Source organism: Wolffia australiana, chromosome 9 (assembly GCF_029677425.1).
Source record: "Wolffia australiana isolate 7733 chromosome 9, ASM2967742v1".
NCBI classification, from domain to species: domain Eukaryota; kingdom Viridiplantae; phylum Streptophyta; class Magnoliopsida; order Alismatales; family Araceae; genus Wolffia; species Wolffia australiana.
Window position 1 is genome coordinate 9,251,925 of NC_135843.1, and position 15,564 is coordinate 9,267,488.

At 42.6% G+C, this 15,564-nt stretch overlaps 1 protein-coding gene and 1 pseudogene across 2 annotated transcripts; both read right to left on the reverse strand.

Moving 5' to 3' along the window:
• Positions 1-5,597: 5,597 nt before the first annotated feature.
• On the reverse strand, positions 5,598-9,845 carry LOC144707783 (uncharacterized). Of its 2 annotated transcripts, XM_078581027.1 has the most exons (7): positions 9,505-9,841; positions 8,907-9,430; positions 8,322-8,514; positions 8,087-8,151; positions 7,287-7,497; positions 6,996-7,040; positions 5,598-6,380 (listed from the first exon to the last, which is right to left on the reverse strand). In XM_078581027.1, exons 1-7 carry the CDS (start codon positions 9,598-9,600, stop codon positions 6,291-6,293), a joined length of 1,224 nt encoding a protein of 407 aa, XP_078437153.1. In that variant the 5' UTR covers positions 9,601-9,841; the 3' UTR covers positions 5,598-6,290. The 2 variants fall into 2 exon arrangements, with proteins under 2 accessions (XP_078437153.1, XP_078437152.1); XM_078581026.1 differs by lacking the exon at positions 5,598-6,380 and having other exon boundaries at positions 6,643-7,040; positions 9,505-9,845.
• A 2,594-nt stretch (positions 9,846-12,439) lies between these two features.
• On the reverse strand, positions 12,440-14,881 carry LOC144707387 (uncharacterized; annotated as a pseudogene).
• Positions 14,882-15,564: the final 683 nt, after the last annotated feature.

Below are 15,564 nucleotides of genomic sequence, written 5' to 3' on the forward strand. Positions count from 1 at the left end.
CTCAGGATACATATTTGTACTTGCTGGAGGAGCCATATCATGGAGGAGTGCTAAACAATCACTTATCACATCTTTCAACATGGTAGTAGAAAACAATGCCATGTACAAGGCATCCAATAAAGGATTATGGCTGAAGAACTTGGTCACTGGACTTTAGATTATAAGTGGATTGAAAGACCTGTCAAGATATGTTGTGACGATATGTCAGCTGTGTTGTTCTCCAATAACAATAAGAGTTTGCCCAAGTCTAAGCATATAGACATCAAATACCTAGTTGTCAAGAAGATGATTCAAAATGGACGGATGTCTACACAGCATATTGGGACAAACCCCATGATTGTAGATCCGCATACCAAAGGTTTACTACCAAGGGTGTTTCTAGAGCATACTGCTCATATGGGAGTTTCCTATGTGAAGAGCTGTGAAATTAAGTGGGCGTTTGCATTTGATGCTTTTAAACATAGTCATGTAAATATTTTTGCAAAAATTAAGGTTGTTTTATGTTTATCGATTTTTAATATTCATCTCCATAAAGGACCAGTTGGAAATGTTCATTTTAAATCACATTTTGTGAAATTTCCATGTACACATCCATAGTTGATCTATGTTATTTATCAAAAGAATATATGTGTAGTAAAGATTGTAACAACTGCATGAAATTGTAGTAAAGTTGTTATAATCTTTCGTTCAGTTGATAATGGACGAGTTTATTAGAATATGCTTTGCCATATAATAATGAATTTTTAGCTCATAAGGTTGTGATAAACAATTGTCCAGAGAATCATGTATGTGTTGCCTATGTGGGTGATCATTGAATCTCATAAGTGGGCTTCCACACATTATACTGTATATCCATGGTTGTTATTGAAGTTGTTTATCTTACATGATGTGGTTTTATAAGTTTTGTGATTAAGGCATCATTCATATTGCTATGGTTGCACATATGTAGTAACTGGGTCAGTTACATAACTATAATGGGTGGTTTTGTAATCTGAAATACCCATGAAGGCCTATAAAAGGATGGTTGTTGTCACTAGATTAGGCAGAACATGAGACCCTCCAGCCCCCATTTGCATTAGAGCAATCAGTCTCCACTGCTCTTATCGAGAAGAATCACTCCAAGCCATGAAAGAGGATGGACTCCAGTACACATACATTGGCAATAATTCAATCCCATTACATTTTGTCGCATCATCAAATGCCATTCAATTACATTTAATCTTCTTGCCATCCAGTCCACGTCCCTTCAGTCAAAACCCTTGGACGGAAACCAAAGAAAAGTGACAAGCAATGTAACGGATGTCTAAACGACAAGTTGTGACGGTGACAGTTTTAGGGGTACGTGACGGTGACTGTGACGGATGACGATGGGGGTGTGACGGTGATGTGATGGTGACGGGGTGCTCAGGACGCGTGACGTGACAAAATGCCCGTCACAGATGATGGCCTTTCTGTTATTCTAAATATAGTTAAAAAACAGTATTTATAAATATTTATAACTGCATCCGATTGCCAGAAAAGTCCCAATTGCTTCAGACTTTATGAGAAATTGCACTAAATCCAAGATATGTTCAGTCACCGCACCTTGAAGGCATCCGTTATGCCCTTTGTGATCTGGTTCTTCGCGATACAGCTATTCAAGACATCTTTCGTGAACTCATCTGGGTTCTTCCCATCATCAATCAAACTGATCACACCCCTAGAAATGAATAATGGTCAATAAATTTTATATATAACCAAAGAACAATCTAGATTAGACTCACTTGATAACTTCCATGGGGATCTGGAAATTACAATTCCCATCCAACTTTTGCATCGTGTCAAATTCAGCAACGAGGGCATTCCAAGGATAAGTAAAAAACTTGAATTTCAATCCATAGAAAAAAAAACTGGGAAAGAGCAGATTGAAGAAGAAGATTGAAAGGAGAGGATATGGTTTATACTGTCATTGTAAGAGGGGAAGTTGAGAAGCAGCGTTGAAGGAGGAGACAGTGAGGTGAAGTTGATGAAGCAGACCAAGTGTTTTCTGAAGGGAATTGGTAATCTGGTTAAGATTCTGCTTTGAGTCGTCATCTTCATTGGTCTGCGTGCTCTTCGATGAGTCCATTCAGCCTGAAAAATTTCCTTTCATTTTTTTTTAACTTTGAAATTCTTTGTTTTCCTCTGCGATTCTGGCAATTCGTCGATAAATTGTTTATGAGGGATAATGTTAGGGAAGATAAAGAATGAAACCTTGAAATTTTTTTGTGGAAGTGCGTTTAGAAAGCGTGATTTTATTTTTCGACAATGAAATTTTCCATATCAAATCATCAAATGATCACCAAACTAAATTATTTTTATACCCGAAAATGAAATCTCCAAGACTAAGTCATCATCTTGCACCAAAACAGATTGTTCCCAACCCCTGAAACGAAAATATATGAGATCGGACTGTCAAATAAATACCAAAACTAAGTATTTCAACAGCCCAAAAATAAATATTTGAAATAAAATCATAAAATTACGCCGAAAGCTACTGCTCGCAGTACCAAGCGAAACCATCAAAATTTATGCCACTGGCACTTCAAATAAACACTGAAACCAAATTTGTAGGATTTTTCCCGTCACCGGTGTTGGTGAGGCAGCCTCGGTGATGTGGACATGATGGGACACCCAATAGAGGGACGCATAACGGAACGTGATGGTTTTTTTTGTATTTGCTGGGACGCGTGACATGATGAAAATTTTGTCACGTCACCATGATAAACTCAAATAAGGGTAATCACTTCCATGCATTATTCATTTTAAATCTCCTAAAAGCAAGCACAACATTGCCAAAAATTCTTATTTTGCATAGTAATGAGATCATGCCTTCCACTTTCCCAATGATTAAAAAGCTTACATTTTCTACTTAATTAAGGTTTCCATCAATGCTTTGACATGTATTATACAAAGTTACACAGTTTGGGATTTACGTTTAAGAGGATTTGAGGGATATTTCTAACCCCCACTAGACTCAATGAGTCAAGTGGGATATGAATCTAACAATTTCCCCAATGTGTTGACTTTTCAGGTCATAGGCTGACTTTTGGTGGTCATAAAATTACGAAATTTTATGGGGAAGTCAAGAAAGGAGTCTTGAGGCTTGGGGCAAAATTTCAAGTCAAAAGGAGCTATGAAGAAAAAGATGCATGCTAACCAGTGGAGTTGACTCAATCGATAGGCTTGGTGTAAAGGAGCTTGAAGAAAACCTTTTAGAATGTCCTTGGAGGCTTCCAGGTTGATCAAGACACATGAGGGTGACTCTAGCTGGCAGAGCTTGTTTGGAGGAGAGCCTAGGGTCGAGATCCAGCCCAGGATCCATGAGGTGGAACCCATCCATCCATCCATTTCAGCTCAAATCCAAGGGCTAGAGATGAATTGTAACTAACTCTAACCAACTTGTTCTTTTCCACCTGGAGGGAAAGAATCTGGTTGGTTGGGGTCTGATCACCTGGATTGAGGCCTCAAGAACTCAATCCTGGACGTTCATCCATAATCCAACCACCAAGAATGGCTGAAACAAACACATGTACCCCTATAAAAGTGCCCCCCTCACCCTCCTTGAGGGAATCCAAGAATTGAGTATTGTTTTGTTCACTTTCTTTCTTTGTTGAGCTTGTTTCTAGGTCCACTTTCATCTTGAAGGTGCAAGGAGTCTTCTAGGAGCGTCCTGGATCTTGAAGCCAGTTGGTAGGGAGCTGAAGAAACACCTTGGGCCCCATGGGTGTGACAAAAGAAGTTCCTTTCTTCTTCTCATTTTCTGCAGATAGCCAACGTCTTAAGCTTTCCAACGCCTACTCACACGTGCCAAAACGATATCTGGAACTCCAGATATCATCGTTTTGGTCCATCGCACATGAAAGCACGTCTGCCGGGGTGACCAGCGGCAGAGCGCTGAAGCCCAGCGCACAAGTGGCTCTTCCGCCCGCACATTCAGCGGCGAAGTGCCCACATTGTGCACACTCTATCTCTCACTTCACTCAAAACTATCTGAAATCATTCCTGAACTGCGTTAACTCAGTTCGGTGACAGCTCTCTATCATCCGGTTCAACGACTTTGAACCGGATAAGGGAATTACAACCAAATTAATTTTAGAATTTTTATCTCTCCCTAGAGACGATAAAAAGTTCTGGGAAAAATCTCAAATATGCTTCTCTATCTAGGCTTTTCATGGAAAATTTTCTATACCTAGTAAAAATCATATTCACCTTTTTTTTCATTGAACATAAACCAACTTAACAACTAAAAACATTATGAAAGAAACTTAGACAATCTGAAACTTGAAATTCTAATTGAAATTCATCCTAACTAGCGACCTAGCTCCCTGAGGGATCGACCCTTACCAAGTACTACTAGTAAGGTAATAAAATTGTTGATTGGTACATAACTAGCCTTACAAACGACTTAGTGATCTTTTATCATGAACTTTCAACCCCTAGTTAGGACCAATCACACCATCCATCGGGTTATATCATCTGTTCCGTCACATCCAGGGCGTCATGTCCCGGATGTGTCATTCCCTAGCCGTCCATCGTCAGTCTACTGGCCTTACTTAACTTGAACTGATATACTATACACCCAAAGAATATGGTAAAGTGAATAAAACAAAGGGGGAATACTACGTATCAGCATGAACTCCTGTTTTTGTCAGCCAGGCAGCATGAACTTTCATACTTGTTCAAAAAATAGCACGAACCAATAAGAAGACGCCAAGCGGCGTCTACTTATTTTTTTTTTGTCAGCGATAGTCAAGTGTTGACGTGGTAGCCAGGTGGATTCCACCGTGGTTGCCAGGTGGACTCCACGGTGGCATCTACATCTTCGGCCGCTGACGCCGCCGCGCATCTCTGGCCGCCGACTGATAAACTCAATTTTATGTGTAAATTTACTGGTGATTTACTGGTTAATCGTGTGAGGAATTGAGCTATGCAACATTAATTTTAAACCTCACAGCCTTAGGGGAGTAAGGTGTCGATCCATAGGGAGCAGATAGAAAGTAGTAAGTCCTTTTCAATTCAACTATATTATCAGATCTCTGAATTCAGTCCTGACAGTAAGTTAGATTATCTTCAGTAAGGTTCCTCAAGTTTCCTCAGCAGAAATGTGTATAATAATTTCACGGTAGATTTGAGGAGTCTCTGTCCAAGTTTAAGTCGCAAGTGCCAGCACTTAACGGTTGTTTTCCTCTTCCTACAGGCTCTCACCTGTGTTGTCGGCAAAACAACAAACACTTGGTGCGCTGGCAATGCCTGCGCGCAGCAACATCGGTGCGCGAGGGCAGTGCGGTACCTGCGTGCAGCGGTAGCTGTGCGCGCGTTGCACTGCTCGCGCGCTGAGAAGCTGCGCGCAGCACTCCTGTGCGCTTGCGCACCTGCGTGTGGGAGTGCCTCGCGAGCAGCGCGCGGCGCTCCTGTATGCAGGCATGCCTGCGTGCAGGCAGGCAGTGCACATAGCTCGTGCTGTGCGCAAAGCTGTAGTGCGTGAGGGTTTCTTCACGCACAGCTGCTGCTGATGCAGTTCAATTCAAAGAGAATGGATGATACTTGATTAATCGAAGATCAGAACAGGGAAGTCATGAATGAGGATGAGAGAAAATGATAAAACAACAATAGAACACAATGTTAGATCCACGAACACACAACCACTTCAGCCGGAAACTGCTGAAAGGCACAGATTGTACCTTCAACCCCAAGCTAAATGGTCTCAGAAGGGAGAGAGGTACAAGGCTTGGAACTAGGGCAATCGCACCAACCTGGTGTCACACCCCTGCTGGCAAGGTGATGGTCTTCTTGCTCTAGTTATGCCCCAGCTTGCTTCTCTCCCAACTCCAATGCTCATCAGCTCTTGTAGGGTCTGCAGAACTCTTCTTCCCCAAGCTCTAGCCTCCTTGGACAGAATTTCTGGACACCCAAAATGAACCCTCAAGAGGCTATTTATAGGTTTCTCTCATTTGTGCCTCTTGGAGCTTTTTAGGGCTTTTCTTCCTTGTGATTTTTTGCCACCTCCTCTTAGTGCTTGATCCAAATCTGAACTCATTAATCCACAAGTGAGATCTAATCCACTTGATTCAGAGAATCAAGTGGGGTTAGTAAGTAGGAAAATAATGTGCATGTAAGATGACCAATATGGATTAAATGTATGCAAATGATACTTTGATGCTCAGAAAATCCTTAACAATTTATGACATATTGAGAGTCATCACCGACGCCGCTGCGCGTCTCCGGCCGCCGACTTCTTCTCCTTCTTCTTCTTCTTCTTCTTCTTCTTCTTATTCTTCTTCTTCTTCTTCTTCTTCTTCTTCTTCTCCTCTCCTTTTTCTTCTTCTTCTTCTTCTTCTCCTCCTCTTCGTCCTTCTTCTCTGCGGTTTGAAATTTGTAGACGTCATTATTAAAAGGGAGGAAGCGTCGGAGGCCGGAGACGCGCGGCGGCGTCGGCTGGAGACAGGCGCCGTCGGCGGAAGGAGATGTGGATGCCACCGTGGAGTCCACCTGGCTACCACGGTGGAATCCACCTGGCTACCACGTCAACACTTTACCATCGCTGACAAAAAAAATAAGAAGACGCCACTTGGCGTCTTCTTATTGGTTCGTGCTATTTTTTGAAAGTTCATGCTGCCTGGCTGACAAAAACAGGAGTTCATGCTGATACGTAGTATTCCCCCTAAAACAAACTACTGAAAATGTTGCTTCTCCCAGCGCTCTACGAGACGAGTAGCATTGACCCTCTCTGCCAACAGAAGCTTCATCTCTTCAGGCTTCATCGGCGGTGGTAGCGAGCACGGCGGTACTACCACCGCCGATGACTTCACCTCCGACTCCTGCATAAACTTCCTTCCCAGCGCATCAGCCGGACATGCGAGCACCTCTCTAGTAAGTTCTACGGCCGCCTCGGGAACTACGGGCTTGAACTTGAGCAACCGCGCGTACTCTGTCAGCGAATGTAACATGTAATCGTAGACCCGGTCCATGCTCACCTCCTCCAACATGAAGGAGCTTCCCTTCTTCCCCATTTCCTGCACCTGCGAATTTCCCACAAAATTCAGAAACTCTCCATGGCTCAATTACAAGAAAGACGTGCTTCATCTTTACGTTGGGATTGGACGGAACGGACGAATGGAATATGGTAAATAGACTGGGCGGTGTTTGACGACGAATGGTAGATAGAACGGACCGCTATCCGGTTTCGAGAGTTAGATAGATGATAGATTGGGCTCTATTCCCGTTCCGTTCGTCATCAATCCACAAACTTTGCGTTACTGCATTACCTCGCTCTGGTGGCGTCGTCCCCAGTCGACGACATATTTGATAGCAGGGCACTTGTCGTTGGCTCTTACTGGCCAAAAATGCCTTAGCGGAGAAAGCCCACGCGAGAAGAAGTCGTAGTAGGGCGTCTCTACGACTAGTGTGGGCGAGTCGCACGCTAGAATATACTTCCTGCTCACCGACCACGTCTGCCCGTCGATATATATCTTGTACCTACATCCCAACAAGTTTTGATGTTACCCTCTCGGATCCATTCATTTCCGGTAAGGCCCATATAGTATTTGTAGTTATAGAAAACAATAATATATGATATCAGATATTGAGTCAAATATTGGAGGGAAAAATATGATATCGATCATAACCCATATCCTGATAATGGATGCTACATTACCAGTATCGAATATCCAATATCAATATGCGTCCTGAAATTGGCATCCACCTATCTTGAGGTTTGGATCCAATATCAAATATGTGTTGCTTCACGACTGATATCGAAGATAGATATCCGTTCCAGTATTTTTTATACCAGATATTAAACATCATATTTTCCGATATCTGATACATTATTTCAGTTAATATTTTCTTATACTTCGATATTACATTCTTATTGAATACTTCTTAATTTCAAATTAGAGTTTAGTATCTGATGAACGATCTAGGACCGAATGACTGCCTGGATCCAGACGAAATGATTCGTTCGAATCACTCTACCAGATCTACTTATCTGATCAGATTGGATCGAATCTTATCGGATTGCCATTTCCCTAGCGGAACGAACGTCAATAATAATCAATGTTCTTACTGGTGCGTGCACTGGTCCAAAACGTTGGAGCCCTTGAGTCCGCCCTTCCACTCAGCAATCCAGTCCTGAAAACCATATGAAGCGGTGACCAGCTTTATTAAATCAGACTTGGGATATCTTCCAATCGGTGGCAAAATCAATATTATCGCAAGAATTATAGACCGTACCGTACCGGTAAATGAAATGATAATCCATCACTAAGTAAAAACTGAATAGAGAGAAAGATGAGGCTGACCTGAACGTAGAGCCGAGCGTTCCAGTCTTCACTGTCAGTAACGTTGCACTTAAGGAGGTCCTGTCTTCCAGGATCGACCCATGGGTTACCCTTCCAGAAGGCGTAGGGCTCTCGGTCCCGCCATCGTTTCCTCTGATTGGCTGCCTTCATTTCCATCGCCAGTCGTCCCCATGGCCTTATGTTCACCTCCGCCCTAGAACGACCCCACAGTAAGAAAAGCTGTTCAAGAGAGTTACCCCACACAATATATTCAGTCTACTGTCCGCCGTCTCCGATGACGATAGGATGGAGAGAACAAATCTTCATCTTTTCTCGTTATCGCCCCCTTGTTAACCTTGCCTTGATGACGAGATACGAGGATGAAATTTGCCGTCGTCATTCATCATCCGGCTTTGCTAAATTCCTTTAGATGATGAGAGACGATGATCAAATCGCCATCCTCATCGTCATTCAAACCGACGATGACGATAAGACAAGGAAATACCCATCATCTACAAACATACTATGTAGGATGTAGATGTGTCATCGTCACTCGAAATATGCTGGATTTTTCAATAAACACTACCGGGTAAGTTAGGTTATGACCATCCCCAGAAAGACCAGTCGGGGAAGATGATAACAGCGCTGGAATTGCTGCCGCAGTACTGGAAAAGAGCCGCTGGACGGGGCGCCGACGCGTTGCTTGGCCGAACGGTCATCGGCAGGTCTTCGCAGTTGAAGAGAAGCTCAAGATCGGGAATTTGGCAGGGGAAACGGCTAAGGAGCTGAAGAATCCCCCACTGCGTGAAGACGTCGCGGGTCTGGTAACAGCGCGCGAACGTCTCCACGTAAACGCGACCGGCGATAATTACGACTCGAAAGTGAGCGGATGGCCGTCCCTTCTCCACCATCTCTCTCGTTATCCCCGTCTCCTTCCATGGTCGTAGATCCTCGTGAATCCACTTGAAGAAGTCGGGACACTGTTGTGCTGGACCAGTAACAAGCGGCGCTGCTGAGATCAGCCCTTTTAGAGAAGGTGTTGGCCTGGAAGAAGAACACGCCCAGTCGGCCAGTTCGTCTCTCCCTGCCCACCATCTCGCCGGCCAGAAAGAGTCCACGCTCGTACTCGACTGCCCAGGAAAAAAAAGTGTTAGAACGGAGGGGGAATGAAACGTAATTTGTGAGAAGAGAGGTTGGAATAGACCTTGCCGATCCAGGGCAGGGCGACGATGGAGGCGAGGAGGAAGGAAACTAGGAGGAGCATGCGAGTTCTTGGGCCGAAGTTCATCATCTGCTTCATTTCCCAACTGAGATATTGATCTCGCTCTCAATTTTTAGAAGGTTCTGCGACCCGTTGAATGGCCGAGACGAAACGATAAGGGCATTGAGGCTACAGAAAACTGCGTAAAATCTATGAGCAAAGCTGTCACCTAACGGCTGAGAAATCACGAGATTGTGAAACAACTAAGCGTAAATCGAAAGAGACCCATGAAATGGCGTGCCCACTGAGATCTGATCTAGCAAAAGGAAGTGGAGAGGCTTAATATAGAAAGTGCTCGTTATTCCGTTTGTTCAGCCTAAAACTAAGGGGACACGTAGGAATCCCATTCATGATTAGCCTTTTTATTTTACGTTTATCAGTGATTAGTCACCCGAGGAGTGAATTCTGTGTGGTTTTAATAAATAGTTTGCTCCCACTCTCCATCGTCCAATTATCCTTCTGCCTTTTTTCTTCAAACACGTTTTAACTTCTGTTTATTAGCAACTGTTACACCTATACATCCGGATCGTCCCGGACAAGAACGCTGGACGAGACGGGACGAACTTCGTCCCGGCAAACGTCCGGCAATTTCCCTGGGACGAAGGACGGGACGATATGTCGTCCGGGGCCGTCCCGTCCTACATATCCTGGACGAAGTTTCGGCCCGTCCAAAGGCGCTGGGACGAAATTTCGTCCCCTAGGGACGAAATTAAAGAGAGAAACACGGCGCCAGCCCTAGTCCTTTGAAAGCGAATCGGCGGGAGCACGATTCTTCCCTTGGAGAGTTGGAGTATCATCGGAAATTCGGAACGCTGGACTCCTGGTCTTCTTTCTTTCTTCCAAATCGGTGTCATCGTCTTCAACCTCGAGCGAGCTCGTGACAGAGAAGCGAAAGCGCGCCGCCGGCAAGGTACGCATCTGTCGATCTTTCTGGCGGATTTTTCTATCGATCTTTCTATCTAATGTTCTATCTATCTATGTATCTATCTGAAGATCTTTCTATCTATATATCTGTCGATGTAGCCATCTATCGAACTTTCGATGTAGCTTTCTATCTACCTATCTATCTATCTATCTATCTATCTATCTATCTATCTATCTATCTATGTATCTATGTATCTACGTATCTATCGGTATTTCTATCGGATTTTCTATAGATCTTTCTATCTAATATTCGATCTATCTATGTATCTATCTGTCGATCTTTCTTTCTATATATCTAGCTATCTATCTATCTAACAGTCGATCTTGGTAGCTATCTATCTATCTGATTATCTATCTATCTACCTATCTATGTATGTACGTATCTATCTATCTATCTGATTATCTATCTATCTACCTATCTATGTATGTACGTATCTATCGATCTATCTGTCAGATTATTTAGCGATCTTTCTATCTGATATCCTATCTATCTATGTACATATCTACGGATCTATCTATCTATGTAGCTATCTATCTATGTAACAGTCGATCTATCTAGCTAGCTATCTATCTATCTGATTTTCTATCTATCTATCTATCTATGTACGTATCTATCGATCTTTCTGTCAGATTATGTAGCGATCTTTCTATCTGATATCCTACCTATTTATGTACATATCTACCGATCTATGTTCATATCTCCAGAATTATTTCAAAGTCATTCTCACAATTAAAAAAAAAAATTCATCGTCCAGGTCGGTCGTCCACCGTCCGAACACCCCGGACGAACGAACTTTCCGTCCTACGGGACGAAAAATCGTCTCGTCCGGGATACCCCGGACGAAATTTCGACCGGGATTTTGTCCGGACCGCTGGACGGGACGAAAATTTCGTCCCGGGACGAAAACTTCGTCTCGTCCGCGTCCCCGATGTATAGTTACACCTTGACGCTATCTAATGTTATGTCAGAACCTTAATGAAAACTGTAAACTATGGCCGATGTTTTCATATCCGAAAGTGTAGCGGTAAGCAGGCCCACTGAAGGGTGGTAGCCAACGAAAGTTCAACTAACTGAAAATGGTGCGGTCAATGGCAAAGCAACTAAGCCTAGTTTGAAACCAAGCTCTTCATTAAGTGACTAAATTCATATATAGAAAATCGTGCATTTTCAGATTGTAGAGACATATAAAATAGAGATATTTAAGGCTTGACAAGACCAATTTTAGAAAAGGCTTCTGTCTTTAAACGACGAAATTTTTTAGATACCTTAATGTTCTTTCAATGTTACTTCTGTATTTATGTGGTGACTCAAAACTCTTTAACCAGTTGGATACTATTAGAATAATTATTATTAAGGTATTTTTAAACTGCTGGTGGGATTCAAAGAATTCATGAATCCACTTGTGATAGAATGATAGAATTTTTGGGGAAAGTCATTTAAGCAATGAGAGTTATATCATGGTGATAATGACCATAAGAGTGATGATCATAAAAAAAGGTATTTCAATTTTCAGAAGATAATAAATTGTTTAAGAACGATATGCTTTGGGTTTCACGATAGTGTGATACTATCGATATTTGTATTTGATACCCATTATCTAGAAGAACTGAAAAACAGACAATGAATAACGGTTGGTGGCCTCCAATCAGATTACGGTATCAGATATTGGTAATGTATGCCAGTACGCTATATCGATGATGATATTGATAATCTCAAAATTAAAGTTTTACTTCGTCATTGATATTCAGTGGCGGAGCTAGGATTTCGCACCAGGGGGGGCTCACCCAAATTTTTTTTTTTTTTTTGTTTTTTTTGTTTTTGTTTTTGAAAGAGAAAGGAAGGCCACCCGTAGTCGGTGATCCGCCGTAAAAAATATCATGAATAGTTAATGTATTTCACAATGTATTTCACCCAAAAAATTCAAAAAGAGATAATGTATTTCACAATGAATAGTTACACTCTTCGCGATTTCATAGCATTAAATCTACTAACGACACTATCAACGGGGATGTTGCGGGCAATTCCCTTCTCTATGTAGAGCGTAAGAAGATCAACCAACCATGAATCACCCATCGATGTCCTCAGTCTGGTTTTCACAATCTTAAGAGCAGAGTAAGATCGCTCCGTTGTGGCGGTTGAGACGGGCAATGTAAGAATCAGTCGAATAAGGCGAGTGTAGAGAGGAAAGTTGACACTAAGTCCGCTCTTGATGATGATGGGAAGCAGATTGGCGATTGACTTAAGTTCGACTCCGAAATCTAGATGGGATATGAGAGTGGACTTAAAGGAACGGAGTTCTGATTCCAAACCCAGGTGATCAACGTCCGAGAAATCTTCTGAGTACACTCTTGCAAGGCGAAGGATTTTCAGGCAGTCGAAACGATGGAAGTTGTCATTCGGTTGTAGACACGATGCTAAGTCCATTAACTCTCCCACAGTCTCACTGAACCGACAATCAAGTTCGGAACAGAGTTGGTCAAGAACTGGAATGAAAACCTCCAGCCGATAATGATCTTTGTAGGATAGTTCGCGACTTTGAGGCGGGACTACAATACCATGCAGATGGTTGCCACTGTTCTTCTAACGACGGGACTACAATACCATGTAGTAAGGAGAATGCCACCGACCTATCAAGAATGCCTGGGAACCCCTCATCTCTGACGGACTGAATTTCCAACTTTGCAGACTTAATCATCGCACATGCATTCACTAAGTATTGGTCTTTCTTCTGAAGCGATACTGAGAGCATATTGGTAACGGTCAAAACTTCTGTCATTAGCATCAAACCAAACGTGAACTCAAATGATGAGATCTTCTCCAGCAGATGATCAGCCTCAACACGTTTTTCAGGTGCAACAGCATCTTCAGCAACCATTTGAAGAACATCACAGGTTGCAGAAAACAAATTAGCGATGGATTTCAATGCTGACAATCTGCAGTTCCATCTCGTGGAAGAAATCGAACCAAGACTTCTCATCTGATTTTGCCCCTTACCAGTAACAACGTCCCCCAATTCAATGGCTTTTTGGATAAATTCGGCATGAGAGCTCCAAAGCGCATCATTCCATTTGCATGATGCTCCGCAAATGTTGAAGATCTGTTGGACCCAACAGAAGAGCTGGGCGATAGAATGAACCTCAGTCGCCACGGCAACAATAACAAGGTTCAGCCGGTGAGTGAAACACTAATATAAAAGGCAAATGGAACATGAGATCGAACAAGGGCCTGTAAACCATTGAATTCACCTCTCATGTTCGAGGCACCGTCATAAGCTTGCCCACGGAGACGTTTAATGTCCAAGCCAAAACAGTGAACGAATCCCAGAAGATGCTAAAATAACGTCTCAGATCTTGTATCTTCCACGTAAATGGCGCTTGCGAACCTTTCACGAATTTCTCCATGCTGATCGACGAAACGCAAAACGACGCTCATCCATTCCTTCCTGGCTTCACATCTGGCTTCATCAACAACCAAGCAGAAATATCCATCACCGAGCTCTTCCCTCATCGTTCGTCTTACAATATCTGCAGCAGCTTTTGTCATCTCCTTCTGGACATCGAGAGATGTATATTTTGCATTCTTAGGCAGGCATGTAATTGACTTTCGGAGATCTGAGTCATTGTATACCAAGAAATCCAATGTTTCAAGAAAATTGCCTCGATTCAAAGATTCGTGGCTTTCTTGGTGACTGCGGAAGGCCAGGCCTTGTAATGCCAGATGAAGAACAACCTTGGTAGTGGCAACTTGGGCAGCTTGTGCTGATTTCTGGTCACCATCTAAGCGACTTAGAATGCAAGGCAAGACTTTAGCCTTTCATTTTTCCATAGTGGCAATCGCGTCGGTGTGGTCGATCGAGTTGCTGTGCTGAATGAGGCCTTTGTTTTTCTCCAAAGCACTTTTCCATCGCTTAAAACAACCTGTGATGAATTGAGAGCTTGAGCGAGCAGTTTGTTTTGAAGGACTAAACAGATAGCACACAAAGCAGAACGCGCTGTCATTAGCAATGGAGTACTCTAACCACGCGAAGCGCTGAAACCAACTCGTAGAAAAAGACCTGCCTGTCTTCAAGTCGACCGGATACTTTGATAAGCGAGGCTGGAAGGGGCCGAGCTCTAGGTACTTGTCAATAAGCGTCTCTTCGCTGGCAGCTTGGTTGTGAATCGAATTCCTCAAACCAGGATCTCGTTCCAAGCCATCCTCGATTGAAATTGGATTGTAGGTGATGGGAGAGATAGGAACAAAAACTTTTGATTCCGTAGTGGGCAGCAATGTGTCAACGTCGATTGGCGTTTCATTAATTGGTGGTGAAGGATGCTCTGTTTTCTGTCTTTTAAAAAAGAAGCTAGTGATTGAGGATTGCAACTTGTTTTCTGATCTATCCCTTCCATTTTCCATTGGGGAACATGTTTGCATATGTTTTTTGTATAGTAAGGTGATGCCGCAAGAGCTGAAGTTCTCAAGGTAAGAGTCGATCAAAGTGAGAGCATGCTAACGAACGGCAGGCTGGCTGCGAGAAAAAGACAAGAGATTGTTGTGATCGAATCCCAGATCATCCAACTCTTTCTTGAGATTAATCAGTGATTGCTCTTGAGATAGGCTGCAGGAATTCATGGCAACAAAATAGAGCAAGAGCGAGGCAGCTATCAGGAATATGACAATTGAAAGGAGATTCATAGTTCAAAATTGAACTCCCATAGAAAAATCAAATGAAATTGGATGACGAATTGACAAAAACTAGAATATAATAATATTAATAAAGCAGTGGATAATTTTGGATACCCAGATTGATGATTCTTTCATCAAAACAATCCCTTATTTCAAAATCATTGATCAATGAGAAGTTTGACAACATTTAAATGATAATCATTTCAGAATTTATTGAACTATATTCATTAAATAATGTAAACCAAAGGCGTGGTTTTACTTACAGAATCGGAGACATCAAAGAGGAGTGATGCAAAACTAGCCGTCGCACGTTATTTAGGGCATCGCACAGCTTCAGCCAATCATTAGATCCCAAGTCTTCCAATAATGCCTGCGAAAGTTAACAAGATTATGTATCAGTGACAAGTAGATAG